The sequence below is a fragment of the Pteropus vampyrus genome, unplaced genomic scaffold (assembly GCF_000151845.1).
Source record: "Pteropus vampyrus isolate Shadow unplaced genomic scaffold, Pvam_2.0 Scaffold122, whole genome shotgun sequence".
In the NCBI taxonomy this organism is placed as follows: domain Eukaryota; kingdom Metazoa; phylum Chordata; class Mammalia; order Chiroptera; family Pteropodidae; genus Pteropus; species Pteropus vampyrus.
The window spans coordinates 3,646,290-3,668,660 of NW_011888903.1; the positions used below are offsets into that span (position 1 = coordinate 3,646,290).

A 22,371-nucleotide genomic window follows, 5' to 3' on the forward strand; every position below is an offset into this window, starting at 1 on the left:
GATATATATACTTCATTGTAGGTTTTTTATTAGAACAATAAAAAGTAGTTATTTACTTTGCAAGATTATAAAGCCATATAAAGGTAGAAAACATTGTCCACTGATTAAATAAAAAGGGTTGGCTCTTTTAAATGCAAGCACAAGAGTCTTTTAACATTGTTTCACAGCATACATAAGAGGGATAATAAAACTAATAAACACATTCATTTGTACAATATATAATGTTTTATAGTTGTTAGCTCAGATCAACTCTTTAAATAAGTATTTCTTTCACGCAATATGAGCTGAGACAGGGCTTAACAAAAATGTAATTAATCTAGAGAATGAACTTTGGGACAGATACAGGGCAAGACTTGTTTTTTAACTTCAATCAGGAATTCTTTTTGGCTCTTATGCCTGGAAGCCAGGCCACGCTCCTGAGTCTTAATGGATTCACTCCTCACAGATGGAGTGAATGCACATGTTAATCAGCTGCACCCTATTCTTTGTACGGAGATATGTTCACGTTCTTTCCAAAAGAGACTGATTGATTCTCAGGACTAGGGAAAATTAATTATCAGATCCATGGAGAAGATCTTGGCATGGTGCCGTGGAATGCATATTCTCTCTAGAGCCTAATTTTTCTTTATTCTGTAAGTAAAGCTCTCATATTGTGCTTTTTTCTTTGTCCCTTAAGTAAAGTGTGTATAGGAACTGCATGAAATGATGGTTTGTATGCGGACTCAGTTCCTCTAAGATCGGTTTCCTCAGACGCACAGTTTTCCATGGCTTGATGAGGTTGTTGCTTTTAAAAAATATCTCTCCCTTTGCAGTTGGAGTTTGCAAGGCCAGCCTTCTGGAGGCCTGTGCCAACATTTGGGGGTGGTCAGCAGGTCATGGTTGTACTACCTATAGCTCTAGTTACAGGTAGGCAGTAATCAATATACATTTACAAAAACGTATACTCATATTATAGTGGAAATGCTAAATAGCCACTGCCCTTAAAGCTCTAATTACAATAAATGATAATAGTTTTTATAGCTTTAAATGTTTGTGGAAATCATTTTAGATTTACAAAGGGTTACAAAAATGGAGAGTTCGTGTGTAACCTTCACTCTACTCCTCCTGACATTCACATCTTGCATAACCATAGTAATCATCAAAACTAAGAAATTAACTTTGGCACAGTCTGATCAACTGAACTACAGACTTCACTGAGATTTCATCACGTTTCCCATTAATATCCCTTTTCCTTTCAAACTCAGGATCTCATATTGCATTCAGTGGCCTTACCGCCTTCTGTCTGTGAGTTTCTAGGCTTTCCTTGTCTTTCATGACTGTGGCACTTTTAAAGAGTGCTTGACATTCTATGGAATGTCCTTCAGCTGGGGCTGGTCTGTTTTGTCATGATTAGGTTGGGGTTACGCGTTTCGGGCAGGTGGGTATGGAGGTGATGTGCCCTGTCAGTACCTCCAGTCGGGAACATGGTGTCTCTGTCTTCTTCCTGGGGGCGTTAGCCTGGGTCACTAGATATGGTGGTGTCTGCCAGGCATTTCCACTGTAAAGTTATTTTTTTTCTTTTTAAAATAATTAATGTTGAAGGAGCAAGAAAAATAACAATTTAGATTAGGATTTAAGGAATATACAAACAGGTAGTTTCATTTATCTGTATAACTTTGCTTTTTTCTATTTTTTTAAACCTTTAATCTTTCCTTTTGTATAGCTATTTATAGCCCTCAGCCTTATGCATAGTTACTTAGCTTCTAAAATTTAACTCCTTATTTACAGTTGATTAGAGAGAAAGTTCCAGTTGTTCGTAGTGTCTTTTTTTTTTTTTTTAAGACTTTAATTTTTAAAGAACAGTTTTAGGTAGGCAACAAAATAGGGAGGAAGGTACAGATATTTTCCATATAGCACCTATCCCCACACAGGTACATTCTCCCCCATTATCAACATCTCCCACCAGAGTATGCATTTTTACAATTCATGAACCCACGCTGACACATCGTAATCACCCAAAGTCCTTATCGCCTCTTCTTTTCTCTGAGCTCTCTCTGCTCTTATCCCAAGGAGATGCCAGTCCTTTGCCTTGCAAAGACCAGGGTGTAAAAAGCAGTTGTGCATGTCTCAGGTCCTCATGGTTCCTTTCCAAACAAGAGAAGGTGTCTTTCCTCTGCAAGGAGATGAGACTTCCCATCCTTCACATGCCAGATCTACCAACAGGGATGGTCACTTAGAGGGACAGTGACGCATACCTGAGAAAACACTGGAAACAACCCTTGGAAGGTTCTTCAATGGAACTGCATAATAGTTTTCCCAAAGAGAAAGAAGACTCCAGCTGGCTCTTTGAGTAAAGAGAAGATATCATAGACATTTTGCAATTGTACACATTCGAATGTATTTTAATGAAGCTAGTTATTTTGTGTGATACTTTCAGTGCAACCATGTAGCTGTTTGCCAAGGCCAGTTGCATTTTTAATTGATTTGGATTGATTATCAAAACCAAGATCATATGGGGGATGGGGAGAAAAAAATGAGTCTAAGATGTGCTACCAAAATGTTATCAGGACCAGCAGCATGGATGTCACCTGGGAGCCTTTTTAGAAATGCAGAGTCTCAGGCTCCTCAGACTTTCTGAGTCAGAATCAATATTTAACCCCGGTGATTGGTATATACATTCAAATTTAGAAGCTCTGGTCTGGGATAACCTAAATAAAACTTGTAAAACCCTGGTACAAAAGGATACAATACAAGTATTTATAGTCCCAAATTAAGTTTAACATATGGGAAAACTTGTATCAACCTCAGGAATTATAAAGAAGTATGTAGCTTAGAAATTGGACATATTATTTAAATTGTTGGATGAAAAAAGTGGCATGTAAATGTATGTAAAATGAATGGCTCTAAGAGGAAGGCTATAAAGGGAAATGTGAGACAAGGTGGAGACCAGGGGAGAGGAAACGAGGAGAGGACCCACTGGTGGGACTGGGGTGGGGTGGGTAGAGGTCCTAGGAGACATTGGGTGGCATCAGCACAGGAGTGGGGACAATGAGGGGTTGTGGGGACTGAGTCACAGAGAAAATAGAACTTGGGAAAGAATGTGCAGAATAGGCATAGCATTCCCTTGAGCTGTGAAACTGCTGAGGTACTCAGTGCTGCCCTGCTCTGCCAGTGTGCTCATCTTTTGTCTCCTGCACACCTCCTACACACCTAACTCAAGCTGAGTTTACTTTCTAAAGAGATGTTTTAAAGGAGGAAAACAAGTCTTTCATATCTATTTGTGTATCTAAATAATATATTTAAATCTTGATATAAATCTAAGATTTCATGTGGACTGTGTTCCTGCCCCCTGAAGAACTGTTTTTAGCATTTCTTCGGTGCAAGTCTAATGACTGACAGATTCTCTCATCTTTCATTTATCTAAAAAAGACTTTTTCTTTGCCTTCAATGTTAAAATGTATTTTTGCAGATTTTTTTCAGCACCTGAAAGTTGTTTTGTTTATTTATAGCTTGCAATGTTTCAAGTGAAAAGTCATTGGTAATTCTCTGCCTGGTTTTTAGATTTTTCTCCTGGTATGGTTCACCTATTTTTTTTTTCTCTTCATATCTTTATTTGAAAATAATTTTAAATTTGTACAAAGGTAGTAGGAATAAGAATGGCACTTAGTGCACCCTCCATTTACCTAGATTCACCTATTGTTAACATATTGCCCATTAGCTTTATTATTATTTTTTATCTGTTTAATCATAATATTTTTTCTAAACTACTTAAGAATAAGTTGCATACATTATGTCCATATATCTCTAAATACTTTACTGTGCATGTCCTGAGAATAAAGATATTCTCTTATGTACCCATAGTATAGTTATCAACTGTAGTAAATTTAACATCAATACTCTACTTTTTCTAATCTACCATCTATTTCCAGTTTTGTCAATTGACTCAATTATATCCTTTTTAGCATTTTTTTTCCCCTTCTTTACAGGTCCCCATCTAGGATTGGGTATTGCATTTTATTGTCATGTCTCTTTAGTCTCCTTTATTTTAAAATGTTTCCACAACGGGCGGGAATATTTCATTAGTGAGCCCTTCTCCGACCACGGCACGTGGAGACCCACAGTATCCACAGACCCACAGTATCCACAGCCCCTCACTGGTGGTAATTCTGATTACCCAGGCCAGGTGTTGGTCAATTTCTTCACTATATATTTACTATTCTTTCTATTCTTTTATTTTGTAATAAAGAGTCTGAGAGAAACACTTTAAAACCATATAAGTATCCTGTTCCTCATCAAAATTCTCCCTTAGATTTTGTAGTCACTGATGATTCTTGCGCAACTAATACTATGATGTTTGCAAAAGGATGGTTATCCAACTCCAGCCCTTTCCCCATGCTTATCTGTTGGCACACAGCATTTTGCTGTAAGCAGAAAGCCTCCCTTCTCCCCCTGTATATATTTATTTACCCTACCTGTTTTCTGGACTCATGGCTTCCAAATTTCCCCAGATTTTGCCAGTGGGAACATATCTAGTAGTTTTTGATTGCATGATGAATATTGCTTGATGAATAACGTTGCATTGTTGAGTTTCTAGATTTTGTTGCTTTGTTTTAAAGAACATGGAAGTTTATTTGGGCAGACAGTTAAGTTATTGCAGGTCAGCTTGATGGTTTCAAGGTTTGTTTTAAAACCGTCGAGGCAGGTTTCATATAACCTTTATGCTATGGCATTTTAGCACTACCAGTTGCAAATCTTCCTTCTGGGTTCTCTCCTGAGTGTGCTGGGCATTTACCAGAGTCTCCTCACAGTGGCTGATTAGAATTCTGATGTCTCTGAGCTCTCCATGAGTTCTGAATTTTTTAGCTTACAGCTCATCTGTTTTTGTTTGTCTGGCCTCCAGGAGTTGTACTCTACACACAAGCAGCTTAGTATTCAGTAGCTATTTAAAGGGCTCTCCCATGTAGATTTCTGGAGCTCTTGCTCTATGAAGCTTCACTCCTCTGCCCAAATTCTAGCAGGTTCTGCCTCCGTACTCTGATCTTTGACTTCTCGCCTCAGCAAGACCCCTAGTTCTGCTTGGCAAGTGTCTCCAGGCAGAAGGACATGTGGTTGTAGGACTTACTCCACCTCTTAGGGATCTCAGACCTGCACCCTCTATTGTCCAGCGTCTGAAAGCAGTCGTTCATTTGATAGATTTTGCTCCAGTTTTCTGGTTTCCTACGCAAGGGCAAGAATGGTACCAGTGATTCTAACATGGTCAGAAGTGAAAGTTCTTATGCTTCCCACTTATACAAATTAAAAATTTTATTAGTTATCTGGAAACAGGCAACCCCTTCTCATGTGACAGAGTTTAGTGGCTTGTTTTAGCAATTTGTCTTTTTTTTTTTTTTTTTCATTTGGACTTCAAGTTGTTTGTAGATGAATTTGAGGATCCTTTACAGAAAGCTGAGCCGAATCTTCTATTTGTGCATGTGTCTAGGCGTGTGAACACAACACCACCGGGGACCACTGTGAACAGTGTCTGCCTGGCTTCTATGGGCTGCCTTCCCAAGGAACTCCTGGGGATTGCCAGCCTTGTGCCTGCCCCCTGTCTTCAGCTTCCAACAAGTAAGCCTGGCACCTTTCCCAGCAGATCCTGGCCAGCATGGCCGGGATTTCCATCCGATGTGCACTGATATCTTCAGAGCAAGACTTTGTATGTAATAAGAGTAATTTTGCCCAGTGGTAATTAATCATGATTAAAGATGGAGGGGTAGATTCTCTTACAAAAAAAAGTTTAGTATATTAAATTATGCAAGGAAAGTTGTGTGATGGTGAGGACATTTGCATACTTCTTTTCCTTTTGGTCTAATGTCGATCATCAGTTATTTCTTAAGTATATATTGTGTGCCTGCCACTGGGCTAGGGCATATAGGGAATACAGAGGTGAATAAAACATGTTCCTGGCCTTAAGGATTTTTTGATCTAATGACCAAAATATGAGGCTCATTGAGAATGAGCTGAATTCATTTAATCGATTCAACAAATATTTATTGAGTGTCTAGTATACACTGGGTATCATATTAGGTACTCTGAGTATCAAACTGTTCATCCTTGATGGCTAGCCCCTGGAATCCACCATGTGGTCATGACCACAGTGGAAATACGTCCACTGCATGGTGGGAATCTGTCAGGAATGACCCTCTGGGTAAGCTCTTGATCGGAGACTTGAAGGATGAGAAGGAATTTGAAAGTAGCAGAGAAGGGCATTCTAGGCAGAAGGAACTGAGTGTGCCAACCCATAGCAGCATAAAAGAGCAGATCCTATTTGAGGAATTCAAATAAAGCATGAACGGGGTGGAAGGACACATGCAAGGCCTTGTACATCAGGTTGGGGCATGGTGTTCTGCAGGCCAGAGGTTTGAAAGCCTCTTTCTCTCTCACTGGTTTACCCTTTAGAACTCTCCCTCTAGCCACACCAGAAGAATTTGCCCAATGGTAATTTTTATTTGAAATTCCAGTTTATAAAACAGAGACAATCAGGACTACTCTGATGAAATCGTGGGGGACTCTCAATGCCCCCACACTTCCCTTCATAGGTCTTCCTGAGACCCAGGGATAGAGTTTAAAGAGACTCCGATCAACAGTGGGGGTCCTTTGGGAAATGTTGATTACTGACATGAATAAGGGATTCTCACTCTTGCCCAGTATGGGCCAGGGTCTGAGGCAGGCTGCACAGTGCTAGAGAACTGAGAGGAAAGGAGCTTGGCTAGGCCAGGAACGTCAGAGCAGGCCTCCTGGAGGAGGTGACAGCTGAGTCGAGCACTGGGAATATGCCCAGGCAGAGAAGGGAGAAGCACACTCCAGCTGAGGCGGGCCGTGTGGCCTTGGGTTCTTGGCCAAGGAGTGAGGACCCAGTGAAAGTATGTAAGGACAGGAGTGGTGGAAATTAAGCATTTAAAATATTTAGAAATTCTGCACTGTCCATGGGCATACTACATTCATTTCTAATGTTTTGACAGTTTCAGCCCCACCTGCCACCTAGATGATGGCGATGAAGTGGTCTGTGACCAGTGTACCCTGGGATACTCAGGAACTTGGTGTGAGAGGTACTCTGCATTGCTCAACTGGTTTCCAAAAGATGCATGAGAAATTATTTTAACATAAATTCTGTGGGTTTATTTTTAAATGTGTAGTTAAGTGTGGTTTTAGAGTTCAGGCATGTAATTATTATTTCAAATAACCTTAGATAAAAGCCAAATATATCAATTTAAAAAATAATGTTGAAACTTCCTGGGAATTTTTCAAGAATGGCATTCGGTCTCCTTGAGCTAAATCTGAGTTCTCATCAATAACAATAAGAATCAGCAAGGAGTCAGTATTTACTGGTCACACATTTAAATATCCCATTACTCTGCACAATTCCATTGTGGAGGAGTGGATTGATTAATGGTTGTCTTCTGGCGCCTGAAAGCCAATGTCGTCTGTTCCCACACGGAAGTCTCTGTGCTCAGTCTAGCTCCAATCTGTAGGAGAGGGTGACATTCCTGAATGTGAGATGCCAATTGAATTGGCCTGGGGCCGGGTCTATGTCCCCTTGGATTTATGGCTCATTTTGGACGTACTCCCTGTTCTTCTCAGTGAGTGGAAGAAATCTGTAAATGTCTGTACTTGGAGTTGCATTTCTTCTGTAGTAAATCTTTAGTAAAAAGAGTCTGATTGATTAACCATTCAGAGAACCCCTGGATAGTGGGTTAATGTCTGGAGAAATTGCATTTATTTGGATCCCTCTTTCAATCTTTTATGCAGATGTGCAGACGGTTACTATGGAAACCCAACAGTGCCTGGGGAATCCTGTGTTTTGTGTAACTGCAGTGGCAATGTCGACCCCTCAGAGGCCGGTCACTGTGACTCTGTCACCGGAGAATGCCTGAGGTGTATTGGGAACACGGATGGGGCCCACTGTGAGAGGTGTGCTGACGGGTTCTATGGGGACGCCGTGGCTGCTAAAAATTGCCGTGGTGAGTTTATGGACTTTGAAGTTGAGTCCATTACTTATGGCCATGTGAAGTTCCTGTCCATTTACTTACAGATGTCAGAAAGTGCTCAGCCCATGAAGTACCTATATCTAAGTGGTTCTTGTGTTGCTGCTGGGCATAAACCCAAGATCTAAACTGTCCCTATCTACCTTGTATTAGCTTGATCGGTTACTCTACATGAAGGTCATATGGCCTAGAAAAGATTCTCCCTTCCACATGAAGAGAAAGTGGTACTTTACAAAGTGCTAGCTAGTACTACTTCCAGGGATGAGATAAAAGAAGAGTGATGCTCAAAGCCTATCATGTTTGTGAGGGAGGTGCTACAGGGTTTCATGAAGTGGATGGGACTTCTAGGACTCTAGCTCCAGAAACTGGTGTGTCTTCATGGTCCACGCCTGACCTACCAACCGCCATGTTGCTCTGCAGGGCTCTGCTTAAATCCTAGAAATTACGGATCAGGTAGAACCACTCCCTGAAAAAAGTAGATTTTCATACGCCATAGAGGACAGACTTAAAGCCTTATGGCCAAGACAGCCCTCACATTTTTACTTTTGCACAGTTCTTGAAGGATTGAAAGAGGAAAAATGACAATTATAAATTATTTTGATAATTTCCTATAAATGCTGGAGTCTTCCTATGCTGTTATGATGTGGAGACACAAGAGGGTGCTAGTGACATAGAAAAGATATTTTCATAGCCGCACATCATGAGATCAACAAGGTTACAAAGCCATGGGCCAGTCAACCTGATCCTCAGCAGTGTGGCTGCCTGGCTTGGTTATTATAGGAAGATAATTATGATAAATGGTATTTTTATAAAGCTTCAGAGTTTATGAAAAGCTTTTATAATTCTCATATCATTTCTTTTTATCTTTATTACACAACTTGATGATTCATTTCTTAGTTTCTTTGTTACTTCCCAGGCACTGTACCAAGTGCTGATAAAAGCTGGAAGGTTACAGTTCATCTCTCTTGAGGAAATACATGTGATGGTGTTGATGAGAAGCAGATATGTGGCACTTAAGGCTTTGTAGTCTGATTAATGGCGATTAGAGTTCAGAGTTGATTACTGACCAGCTGAGTGACATTAGGCAAATTGATTAACCTCTCTGAGCCACTTCCTTAAGCATAAAATGGACATAGTTATATGTATATATTAAGACTTTTCTGAGAAGTCAAATGAATAACAACTTTAAAGTTCTAGACATTAAATAAATGTTAGCAATTATAATCCTAGCAATAAAAACGGTAATTTTTATTATTTTTCTATATCAATTTAAAATCTTCTAGTAACTACATTTTAAAAAGTAAAAAGAAACAGGCGAATACATTTTAATAATAAATTTTATTTAACCCAACATGTAGAAAGTGTCGTTTTATCATTTAATCAAATTTTTAAAGTAATAATGAGATACTTGCTTTGTTTTTTTTTTTAATATTGTCTTTAAAACTCTGTATATTTTATAACCCATCTCAATTAGGATGCTAAATTTTCATCAGAAATACTTGATCTGTATTTAGATTACATAAAATTCAATGTTGAAGAAGTAGATTCATATATCCAAGTTATTTAAACATATCGAAGTTTTGCATCATGTACCAAAGAGTCATTTTCCTTTAATTTGTGTATCTACATTGACAAAACTGCTTCAGTATTTTGCTGTGGGGATAAAAGAGAAGATAGAAAGTAGAAGGTTTTGATGATGAATGGAGGGGAGGGGGAACAGGGTTAGAACAGGTAAGACTGGGGTCTGGGTACAGGTTCTTGGCCCAGGCAGCTGGACAGGATATGGACCGACACGTCCCAGCCCTCTAGTTTCTGAGCATTTACAATTTTTATTCTTTTTTTCATCTCTTCCTTCCCTTTCCCTAGCTTTGATGAGATAAATTCCTACAACCGTTTCTGGATATTTCACTAGAAATCCTTCCAGATCTATAGCAAGGTCCCTCTTATGGACTTCCTGAAGATCTGCACATATTAATAAAATACCATATTTTATTTGGTTAACCCAGGTAAAAATCCTGGTATTCGACATTACTGACATAGGAAGTCTTATGGAGTTGTTGGGAAGGCATTTGGATATTCATAAATGCAGGAATCAGGGAAGAAATGGGGACTGGAGACCCTCCCCTCTGGCTGGGAAGTTGAAGTGGTGGATGTGGATACAACTGTCTGGGGCCGAGAGTGGCACTCAGGGAGAAAAAGCCTGTAGGAACCCTACCGAGTGCTTATACTAAAGGAATCTTATGAAGTGAGTTAAGTGGGTTTAATTTTATATTGTGGTATTCTTATGTGAATTAAAATATATGCAAATACCTGGCAGTCAGTAATTGGCAACTATTTTGAATTAGTATTGATCATAACAGGAACAATTTTTTATTAATAATTGCTATTGTTATTATAGGAGTATATAGAAGCTGTGTGACCTATAGCAAGTTATGTAATCTTTCTAAGGTTTAGATATCACACTGAAAAACAGATAAAATTATAGTCCTTCCCTCCGAAGTGTGTTATAAATGCTAAATGAAATTTTGCCTATAACGTGACAGGCACAAACTGATAGTCTGATAGACATGATTTCATATTATCATCAATATTTTGTGATGACCATATAGTGAACTTTGAATTTTCACCAAAGGGAGGGGAAGCTTTAAATGAGACACAGAGGGGTGGGCCTCGAGGGAAATACATGAGAAATAGGGAGTAAGGCAAAGAGCAGGTGTCTGGAAACCCTGGCAAGCGAAAAGTCCAAAAGGGAGAGAGTGGTCAGGCATTTCATCCCGTAGAACAACACAGCCTGATGAAGACTGAAGGTCTGCTCACTGAATTTGCATCGGGGAAGTTCCTGGGGACTTCGGGAGGAAAGTCTGGAAGATGGAACCTCAGAGAGAGAGTTAAGGGTGTGAGTGTGGGGCTGGCGTGTGTGTGTGTGTGTGTGTGTGTGTGTGTGTGTGTGTGTGTGTGTGTGTGTGTATGTTTTCTATGGGAGACAGTTGAGAGTGTTTGGATGCTGAAGATTGTTTTAAAATATAAGTTTTATTATTTGGCTATGGCAAGGCCAGCAGATCAGGAGACGACTACCATTGAAAAGATAGTTTGTTACTCACAGAGGCCAGGAGGGGGACACACCTCACATGAGGGTGGCCAGGTACCAAAGAAAGCACCCAGTTTAGTCAGGAGGGAAAATATGGGCTAGAACCTTTATTGTGGTTTCTACAGGAAAGAAAGGGCGAGGTGGGTAAACAGGTTTAGAACTTGTTGGTTTGAATAATTTCAGCAGGCTCTAGGCATAGGGGCTGTCCGTAGGTGTCTGAGGCATGCCCCTGGGGTGATTAGGGCAGGTAGGTAGTGGGACTTGAGAGTACAAATATAAATGAGAGCCCAGTAAAGAAGGCAGTTAGGGGTGTGGGCTCAGGATTGGTTGCTTTGCATATAAAAGGCATTCTAGCTGTTTACTTTCTGTAGGAATTGACTAGCCCTGGAAGAGGCAGTCTCTCCAGGATCAGCCAGGCCCCAGAAGTGAAAGCATCAGAAATACAGGAAATGAAAAGGCATGTTTAATACAAAGAGTTATAGGAATGGGCAGAGCAGGATGGGCGGCCATGAGTAGGAATTTATCTCATGTCTATCAACTCGCTTACACCAGAGGAAATCTCCCGTGAGAGCTTGGCCACTGACAGTCTAGGAGGCAGAATTCCACCACCTTTCTTCTGACCATCCGCCTTCCAGTGTCCAGTGCCTTCCACTGTACTGTCTCCCATTTCAGTTATGCTTCTATACAAAGTGTGCTTGAGGTTGAGATAATCTGCAAAGTTCTTATTTTCTTTTCTTATAACGTTATATCATACGACAGAGTGTATATTTTCTTGAGTCCAAGGCTTCATAAATAGTATATGTTCGTGAGCTAGTTTGTCAGTGAACATATTAAATATTTCAAATGAAGAGCATATATGTAGTATAAATATCAATTAAACATTTCTTGGAACCATTAAATTACCTCACTTTGAAAAGGTCAGGATCTTTGTAGCTTTAATCATCAGCATTGTAAGTAGAAAAAACTGAGACGTCTGGCCTGAAGGTAAGGATATTAGAACTCAGAATGACTCATGACTTAGAACAGGGACATCTTTTTCTTTTCTTTTTAATAAATGTATTTATTTAAATTAGTTTCAAGTATACAGGACGTTGGTTAAACATCTATATAGTTCATAAAATGATCACCCCAATTGCCAGGGACATCTTTTTCATTAAATTATGAAATACATTGTTTATCTAGATTATTGTAACTGAGCTTTAAAATATTAAATGTAGACATGATTGAAATGAGAGAAAATGCCTAAATTGATTTTTAAATCTCCATTGCACGTTTTGTAATGAAGATTTGTGGATATACATTGGTGAGTCATTTAAAAAATTTCAAGGAATTTATGAAACTGGTCAAGTTCGTTTGCTAATTATTATCTTAATAGTTTTTTAGTAATTTTTTTCCCTCTGTGATTGTTCCTTCTATCAACCCTATTTGGCTTACTCCTCAGAAAAATGCTAAATATTTAAAGTTATTGCAAAGTAACATATTTTTATAGTTTTATGATTTAAAATATGAATGTTTAAATTTTTTCCTTTGGAGATTAAGGGTTCTTACTATAACCATACCCAGAAATGGACATGAATATGTTTCTTTGTGTGTGTTAGCCTGTGAATGCCATGGAAAGGGCTCCCTTTCTGGTGTCTGCCATCTTGAGACTGGACTCTGTGACTGCAAACCACATGTGACTGGACAGCAGTGTGACCAGTGCTTGGTAAGACACCCAATGGTCATTGGATACAATTAAAGTATTAGTGATGTCTATAATTGACGCCTTAACCTTGGTTCAAATGAAAAGAATTTGTGACTACTAGAAAGAGACAATGCCCAAAATACGACAGGTATGTGCTTTGCATCCTTATCTAGACAGTATATGTTCAGTTTACAAAGGAGTAGAATAATGTCACGAACATTTCATGATTCTCTGAAATAGCCTACGTTCTGATTTGGAAAACATTCTAGTATTATTAGTCGCTTATTAAACAATTCTGCCCCTTCTATGAAACAGCATGGCTATTACGGGTTGGACACAGGGCTTGGCTGCCTGCCCTGTAACTGCAGCACAGTGGGCTCCATGTCAGATGACTGCACAGAGGAAGGCCAGTGTCACTGTGTACCAGGTGTAGCTGGGAAAAGGTGCGACAGGTGTGCACGTGGCTTCTATGCATTCCAGGATGGTGGCTGTACACGTAAGCTCTTGAATTCATCATTGAGATTTTATCGTAATCCCCAGACTTTTCATTGAGCCCTCTTTTGACTTCTAATTCTGTTAAATTCCTTTACTTTTTCTCTTCTTAACATGTAGGATTTTGTACCTTTTTTCTGTTTTCGTATTCTGGGTACATCCATAAGCTTTGGTCAGGTTCTAATCATATGAGCTTAGATTAATTGGTTAACTTCACTTGGTTTAGTTTCCTCATTTGTAAAATGGAGAATCTAATTATAACCTCCATCCAGGAGTTATTTGAAAGCTTGTATATGAAGTCTTTAACAGAGCATTTGGCATCCAATAAATGCTCAGTAAACACTAGCTCTATCTGTTCTTCCCACCTATCCAGGTCTTTTCCAATCTTTTCTTTCACTCACTGTGTCCCGATAACATCTCTGCTAGCAGCATCTCTTGACAGAGAGCACCATCCACCTTCCAGGAAACATAGAGGGGTCTTAGGAATCGTGTGACCTATGTTAGGAACAAAAAGAATTATTTAAATTATAAGGAAAGGGAAATGATTCGTAGCATCAGCTCTTATCCTTTCAATTGCACCAATTATCCTGACCTATTACACCACTGTTTGTCTTTGCTGTAGCCTGTGACTGTGCTCACACTCAGAATACTTGTGACCCAGCATCGGGAGTGTGTATATGCCCTCCTCATACTCGAGGCGTAGCATGTGAAGAATGTGAGGACGAACACTGGGGCTATGACCCGGAGCTAGGATGCCAGGTATGTGCTGTCATCTGTGCATTTTCTTAACTGGGAATTACTTCACTGTAGCAAGTTTAATCTCTTTTCTTTTGTCTATTCTCTTGATTTTAACCTGTTGAATAGCTTTATGGTATATATTTACAACTCAATATGGATTGTAGAAATCAAAGTGAAAGAAACAGCACCATTAAAATACATCATTCTAAGATTTCTTTAAGAACCTAGCAGTGGAATTGATGGTTAGAAAATCAAAAATGTATTTTGGTGACTTTTAAGTATATTCTGCAATTTTTACTATCTCCTAGGAGAAAGGCATAAATCACTTTACTGAGGGGAATTATATCCAGTCTTAAAGGGTTCTAATTTTCTATGTAACTTTCTTCAGTTAAACTTTGATATAGTTTGTGTTTTGAAAACAGAGGAAAAATTACTTGGCTTCTAAAATAATGTTGCTGGACTGTTTGGACCCATTAAGCAGATTGAATTTCAGGTCACAGTCTGTGTGTGTGTGCCACCAAAGTGCACAAATGTCCAGGAATACAGTCCCTGCCTCCTGTTGGCACTTGGTAGAGTGAATCCATTTAACAATAGTGAGAGCGATCCATTGATCTGTATAATTCCCCCACATTTAGTGTTTTCCTGTAATTCCAATATGTGTACATTATGAAAATGCAAAAGCTGCCTTTTTACTGATTTAGTTTTTCTTTCTTTCAGGCCTGCAATTGCAGCAGTGAAGGGTCAGCCAGTCATCAATGTGATGTGCTCACTGGCCATTGCCAATGTAAGCCTGCATTTGGTGGACCGAGTTGTGATCAGTGCTCCCTGGGTTTCAGAGGCTTTCCAGACTGTGTGGCCTGTGACTGTGACCTGAGAGGAACATTGGTGGACACTTGTGATGAGGAACAGGGGCTTTGCAGCTGTTCAGAGGAAACTGGTACCTGCTCTTGCAAGGTATGGGCCCTCAATGCTCCACTTTCTTCCTCTCTCCTAATTGTCATTATGACTTCCGGGCTTTTGACCATTGAAATGAGCAACTCGGTTTTAGACATTTCTTATAATGACTTTACACTATCTTCTAGGTCTGAGTTCAAATTGTGTGTGCGTTCTTCTAGAATTATGGATGATTCTTTAAATGGAATTTGCAAGTGTCAGATGATAAAATTGATTTGAAAAACACTCTGAGTTTTCTATCATATGTTCAGGTTGGCTGAGTAGCCAATCTGTCTTGAATATACAGGTAAAATAGATAACACAGGGCTCAAGAACATTTGTGATTTTAGAGCTGGTAAGTAAGTATTCTCTTGTATATTCTGGCCAGACGGAAAGAAATTTGTGTTTCTTATTTTTCCAGGAGGTAAGATTTCAACATCATGTTTAATTTCACATATTTCCATTAGTTTTCCCATTGTGCTCTGTCATAAGGGAGTCATTGGCCACCTTCTCTGGTCCTTTCCCAGGGCTGGTGAGATGGAAGCCAGAGGATAGTGAGTTGATTAGTAACTAGGGATAAGGACGGGAAAATTTATGTAGACACTATAGCCTGAGCATGATGGAAACATCGGTGAATATTGTTGGATTCCCACATTTATGATAGCAGTTCTAACTACAGATAGTCAGAACAGGAGGGACCCACCTTAATAATCACCTGACCCATGGTTCTCTACCCTCGCTGATCATCACAGTCACCTGAGAACTTCAGAGGATTCCAGGGCCCCCTCCAAGAGATTCTAATCAGAGGACTGTATTTTCCAAAAGCTTCCAAGTTGATTCTGATCATCGGCTGTGTTTGAGAATCATCGATTGAACGAACTGATGCACAGGTTAAGGAAGTTGCCTAAGGAACAGCTAGTTCAGAGATGTTTGTTGATTCAAAATTATTTTTATGGTTTATTTCATTTCCATTTGTTCAGAAATCTTCTCTCTCTCTCTCTCTCATTCTCTCTCTTTGGTAAAAACTAGTCTATTATTCCCCACCCTCCCCTTTAGGAAAATGTCCTTGGCCTTCAATGCAACGAGTGTCGAGCTGGCACCTACGCTCTCCATGCTGACAACCCTCTGGGGTGCACCCCGTGCTTCTGCTTTGGGCTGTCACAACTCTGCTTGGAAGCAGAGGGTTATGTGAGGATGCCAGTAAGTTATGCATGCAGTTAGAATGTTTTTAACCTCTCTCCCCTTGAGAGTCGTGTTGGGGTAGGAGAGACAGTCAAGCACCGACATTAAATTTTACATCAGAAATCCTGAGAAATTAATTTGTGTTAGTTAAGAATCAGAGCTCTGCTTCTGCTGTCCAAAGAAATATATGGAGCTGGAACTAAAGGTATTCAGTGTTGCTCCTTAGCTAACTTATCAAAAGCTTTAGTTGGAGAGAAGATGGTAATGTTTCAATAGTCTCCATATAACTGCCCTGTATAGCAGCAGTTTGACCCTAGATACAATAGTTTAAAACATGTTTAGTTCATTTTAATCCAGATGTTTAAGTTTAAAGAAAAAGTTTTTATTATTCCTGTTTTAATAATGAAGCTATCTCATGTACAAAATAATTGTAGAATCTGACAAATCAAAGATATGGAGTAAATTCATGTTCTAAAGTGCACTTTTTTTTCTTTCTGTGACTAGATAACACTGGGCTCAGATCAGCCTCTTCTGCGTGTGGTTTCTCAGAGTAACCTCAGGGGCACGACCGAGGGGGTGTATTACCAGGCTCCTGATGTCCTCCTGGATGCTGTGACCGTCAGACAGCATGTTCATGCAGAGCCGTTTTACTGGCGGCTGCCAGGGCAGTTCCAGGGAGACCAGGTGAGGCCCACACCCAGCCTAGAGCTGGTCCACATTCCCAGGGGGGAGCAGAGGGAGAGTTTGGGTATCATTAGAAATCACAGTAGACGGTGTTGGCCCATCTTTAACTAAAGTGTGGTTATTAATTTCCTCTTCAAAGAGGAGATGAAGAAGTTTAACACATAAAAATTCCCTCAAATGTATGGTTCTTTAAATGTTTTTATTAATTTTGAAGTCTTTTAAAATTCAAAGCATATTATTTTTTTCTGAAAGCAGTCATTCAACAAATATTTATTGTTTTGCTATATATAAGCTCGGTACAAGCCTGGGTGTTATTGCCTGGGAGGTCCTTCTTAAGAAATTGTGACTGAGTTTGGGGGGAAATAAAAACGTACTATAAAATAGAATCTTGAAGGCATTGCTTGCATTTTTGTTGATATAAATATCATAGCCTAGGTGAATCCATTCTGATCTTTAAAATGTGCAAATATACATACAGGGCTCCTATAGATATAGATAATTTTTAATTTAAAGGAACTTGAAAATAATCAGGGTCATTACTACATTGATTTGTTATTCTGGAGCTTATTTTTGTTAGTATCATCAAGGGATACTAGGAGGTGATGGATATTTCTGTGGCTTTGAAGGGGGTGATAGTTTCACAGGTGAATACTTCCCTCCAAACTCATCGAGTTGTATACATTAAATATATACAGGTTTTTACAGCCAATCATACTTGAAAATGTGGTTTAAGGAAATTTTGTATTATATTCCACATATGAGTGAAAAAGGGAGAAAGAGAAGGCAAAGTAGGTCAGGGGATCAAATACATAGTAAGGGAAGGAAACCAGACTGTGGGTGGCAGGCACACAATAGAGTGCACAGATGTTGAATTATAATGTTGCACACCTGAAAATCATATAAAGTTATTAACCAGTATTACCTCCAATAAATTTAATTTTAAAAACTTCATAAAAATCACTTAGAAAAAAGGACTATAACTTGAGTCAACTTAAGAATCCATAATTAAGTAGAATTAGAAAAAAGCAAATTCTAGACAACATATTCTACCCATATGAAATATTTTTAAGTTACAAGATTCCTTTTAAATAGCAGCAGGCTTGTAATAAAATATTTTTAAACCAATGCTGTGTCAGAGAAATAAACAACAATTTACTATTCGATAGCTCATGGCCTATGGCGGCAAACTGAAGTACAATGTGGCCTTCTATTCCTCCGACGGCATGGGCACCTTCAACCTTGAGCCTCAAGTACTCATCAAAGGAGGCAGAACCAGAAAGCAAGTCATTTACATGGATGCACCTGCACCAGAGAACGGAGTGAGACAAGAGCAAGAAGTAGGAATGAAAGAGGTGACCATGCACTCTTTTCATTTAAGCCCCTTAAAGGTGTGAACCCTGCTATGGATGTAATGAAGTCATGAATCTGCTAGGACAGAGTGAGCACGGAGACCCTGGGATCAGAATTCCAATGCTGTTAGCAAGATTTCTAGAAATGACCCAAATTCCTATTCTCAAGGCAAAGATATTGGGCTTATGTTAATTTAGTAGCAATTGCATCTTAAGTGTTTTATATTGGTACACAAGCCTCTACTTGTGTGACCATAGTGGTAGGAAGTTTCCGGACTTGCTTGAATCTAGGAAGTGAGTATTCATTCCCTGGGCTGATATTGATTGACTATCTACTGTGTGGCTAGCACTGTTGTAGGTGATGTGTGTCTGTGGATAAATGAGACTGCCACTGTTGCTGCCCCTGGGAGGTGACAGAAGATCTTCCTCAGTTAAACTTAGTGTCATGTACAGAACTGGACTCATTTCTGAAAAAAATGTATAAAAGAATCACTTTCTTTGTAAATTCACTGTTCCCAAGAATTTGTATTCTGAATTTCATTGCATTTGTTTCTCATCTACAGAATTATTGGAAATATTTTAATTCTGTTTCTGAAAAACCTGTTACACGCTCAGATTTTATGTCTGTTCTGAGCAACATTGAGTACATCCTCATCAAAGCTTCTTATGGTCAAGGATTACAGCAAAGCAGGTACTCAGAAGCTTCTGCAATTTAAAAAATATTTTTCTTATATGAAAGCAAACCGAAGGGGTTTCATTTGCTCCACCCCCCTTAACTCCTATCTTTATTAATATATGTATTTCTGTTTTTCACCAAAACCTTATTAAATATTAATATTAGCATGAAGTGTATGAAAATGACATAGATTATCCATCTCCCATGCTAGTGTGGATATAAAATATAAGTACATAATGGTAATATCTTAGATGAGGATAAAATGTAAAAAAAAATTTTAAGTTCTGCTATTTTCTGCCCTTCAACTGCAGTGCCATTTCTTTATAATGATATATCAAGGAATGCTGTCACCTGCTCATTTACTACTTAACCCATAAAGAAAGCCACTAAGTTTTGGCCAGACTGGTACTTCAAGAGGTCTTCTCAGGTATACTTTTCTGTAACACTGTTTTTAGGTTCTGAAATGTCGGCTGAGAACCTTCACTGTGTGGTGACAGTGCTGATGTGCTTTTATGCATTCCCTTTATAATCATGAGTAGGATCTGCTCCCAAACTGGCAGGAAAGCTCTGGTTTAATTACATGTGCAAATACCGTTATGTAATGTGCGACGTTTCCAGAAAGTGTCTTTCTAAGTATCAGTGTTTCCTCTTACGCTTCTTAACACTGTGATTTCACAGAATTGCAAACATTTCAATGGAGGTCGGCAGAAAGGCTGAAGAGCTGCACCCAGGGGTGGCGGTGGCCTCCCTGTTAGAGCAGTGTCTTTGTCCTCCTGGCACAGCTGGACTCTCATGCCAGGTAGGAAGACTGCGGTTAAAATTGATTTCCTGGCTTTGAGCTGAAATATGCTTGTTATAGCAACATCAAGTGATAAACAGAATGTGCGCATATCTATTACATTATTTTTTCCCTTAAATTTGTTAATGTGATAAAATATGCATGGACACAAACTTTACCATCTTAACCATTTTCAAGTGTACAGTTCTGTAGTGTTAAGTACATTCATAACCAATCTCCAGAATTCTTCATCTGGCAAGACTAAAACTCTTTACTCATTAAACAGTAACTCCCCATTTTTCCTTCCCCAGTCCCTGGTAACCACCATTTTATTTTCTGTCTCTATGAATTTGACTGCTCTAGGTACCGCATATAAGTGGAATCGTACAATATTTATCTTTTTTATGATGGGCTTATTTCATTTAGCATAATGTCCTTAAAGCTCATTCAAGTTTTACCATGTGTCAAAATGTACTTCCCTTTTAAAGCTGAATAATATTCTATTATATGTATATACCATATTTTGTTTATCTGTTAGTCCATCAATGAACACTTAGATTGTTTCACCTTTTGGCTATTGTGAATAATGCTGTTATGAACATAGGTATACAAATATCTCTCCAAGCCCCTGCTTTCAGTTCTTTGGGCATTATACCCAGAAGTAGAATTGCTGGATCATGTGGCAATTTTGTTTTTAATTTTTGAGAAGCTACCATACTGCTCTCCACAGTACTGCACCATTTTATATTCCTACCAGCAAAGCATAAGGGTTCCAGTTTTTCTATATCCTGACCAACATCTGTTTCTCCTCCTCCTCCTCTTCCTCTTCCTCCTCTTCCCTCCCCCGCTTCTTCTTTCTTCTTCTTCGTATAGCCATCCTAATGGGTGGTGTCTCATTTTGGTTTTGATTTGCGTTCTTCTAGTGATTAGTGATGTTGACCATCTTCTCATGTATTTATTGGCCATTGGTGTATCTTCTTTGGAGAAATGTCAATTCAAATCACTTGCCCATTTTTAAATCAGGTTTTTTATTCATTTCCTTTCCTTTTGTATCCCCTCAGGACTGTGCATCTGGATACTACAGAGGGAAGCTTCCAGAAGGTGGTAGCAGGGGACCTCGCACTCTACTTGCTCCTTGTGTGCCCTGCAGTTGCAACAACCACAGTGACATCTGTGACCCTGAAACGGGGAAATGTCTGGTATGCTTATTTGCATGGGTACTTGCCTGAAGTTTAGAATTCAAGTAGGCACTGCCCATTTAAATTTCTGGTTCAAAGTCACACCAGTTCCTTGGTTTAGAAAGAGCTTAAATTTAACTAAATGTAGATATACATGTGTTTCCTCCAGGAAGGTCTAGCTAAATTGTCTAACATGGTTGATGGAAATTCTTTCATAAATTTTAATTCCTTGAATTTCTTTGTGGGCATCAATTTAGGAATTAGTTAAGTGTGCCTTGTTTTTACTTGTAGTGCTGGTGGTGTGTAATCAAGGTAGATGAGAACTTTATGTGATAGAATTTGAAAAGTCACCTGGGAGTTTCAATATAAGTTAAGGCCAATGTTGAAAATTCATTTCTCTGTGTAAAATATTGTCCTCTCCTTGCATTTGTAAAAAAGCATCATATTCTCCTGGATGTCTTAATATGCATTTGTTTCTCGACTACCTTCCCCTAGACCAAGATTGTCTTAGGGATGTGAGGAGAACTCTGGTCACTGAAAAGAACCAAGTGACCAGGACGAGAAAGAAGTCTTGTGGCCCTGATTGAAGACATACTCTTTTGTCCATGATTTTGCTTAAGCTGACAAGGCTTTATTGATAACATAGAATAATCTGATATTTTATTACTCCTCAAGCCTCATTCTTTATAATAACTTATGTGGAAACATTGGTAACTTGTATAAATTATGCCAAGACTAACTTGCCTCAAGTTAAATAACTCATTGAAAGAAAATGAAGGGCAGCTAAAGAGACACACCTGAAGCCTTAGAGGTCCGGGGTGTGGCTCAATCACAAGGAATGAACAGAGGAATTAGGACTAACTGGCCCCAGCCACACTAGATCCATCTTGCCCTTTTATTCAGAAGTGCCTTTTATAGGCTGAATTTAAAGGCAATTTCTACTGGGAAAGCCGCTAAAGTACAGCAGTGTGCAAATGAATTTAGAAACTGAAGTACTACGTGGCTTTTCTCAATTAAAAGATATTTGTCAACCTTTGCTGACCCCATTATATATGTGGATTTAAAGAATTGTTTCAGTCATCCAAGGTTAAAATGGACTTAATGAAGATGCAAATAGCTGCAACACTATTAAGAAAAATTTATTCACTCTAATCAGATTATGCTCCAGACAAAAGTAAAGTGCTAATAGAGAAAATGAGAAAATCTCATTTAAGGATTTAAGGAAAATTGATTTCGGACAACTTAAAGTGAGATGTAATTAACTAGGAGGGTCCCTTGGCCAATGATGGAGACAGAGGTCACATGAACGGTTAAAGGCGTCGCTCACTTCTTTCAGGCTACATCTTTCCTCGGTGCAGCTATTTTAACAAGATTAGATACTCCTAGGACATTAAATTATGACCCTGCCTTTCCTGGCTCAAATCCCCCAGAAAAAAAGTGTTAAGATCTGAAGCAGACCTGTTGATTTGTACCTAGGAAAAAACAAAGCCTGCTTACCCCGTCCATGAAAGATTGTGTCAGAGTCTGCCCAGCATAAACATTGATGGATGGCTTCCAGATAGTTTTCTGGCCCAAGAGAGATGGTT

At 39.1% G+C, this 22,371-nt stretch overlaps 1 protein-coding gene across 1 annotated transcript in view; it reads left to right on the forward strand.

Annotated features, from left to right (window-relative positions):
• LAMA1 (laminin subunit alpha 1) overlaps positions 1–22,371 on the forward strand; it is a 154,614-nt gene that overhangs the window by 75,016 nt on the left and 57,227 nt on the right. The window contains 13 exon segments of the mRNA XM_023534189.1: positions 5,459–5,586; positions 6,981–7,067; positions 7,768–7,979; positions 12,690–12,796; positions 13,091–13,271; positions 13,890–14,026; positions 14,723–14,959; positions 15,995–16,138; positions 16,625–16,804; positions 17,971–18,156; positions 18,717–18,844; positions 19,508–19,628; positions 20,669–20,806. Of these exon segments, the coding sequence (XP_023389957.1) occupies positions 5,459–5,586; positions 6,981–7,067; positions 7,768–7,979; positions 12,690–12,796; positions 13,091–13,271; positions 13,890–14,026; positions 14,723–14,959; positions 15,995–16,138; positions 16,625–16,804; positions 17,971–18,156; positions 18,717–18,844; positions 19,508–19,628; positions 20,669–20,806 (1,986 nt within the window).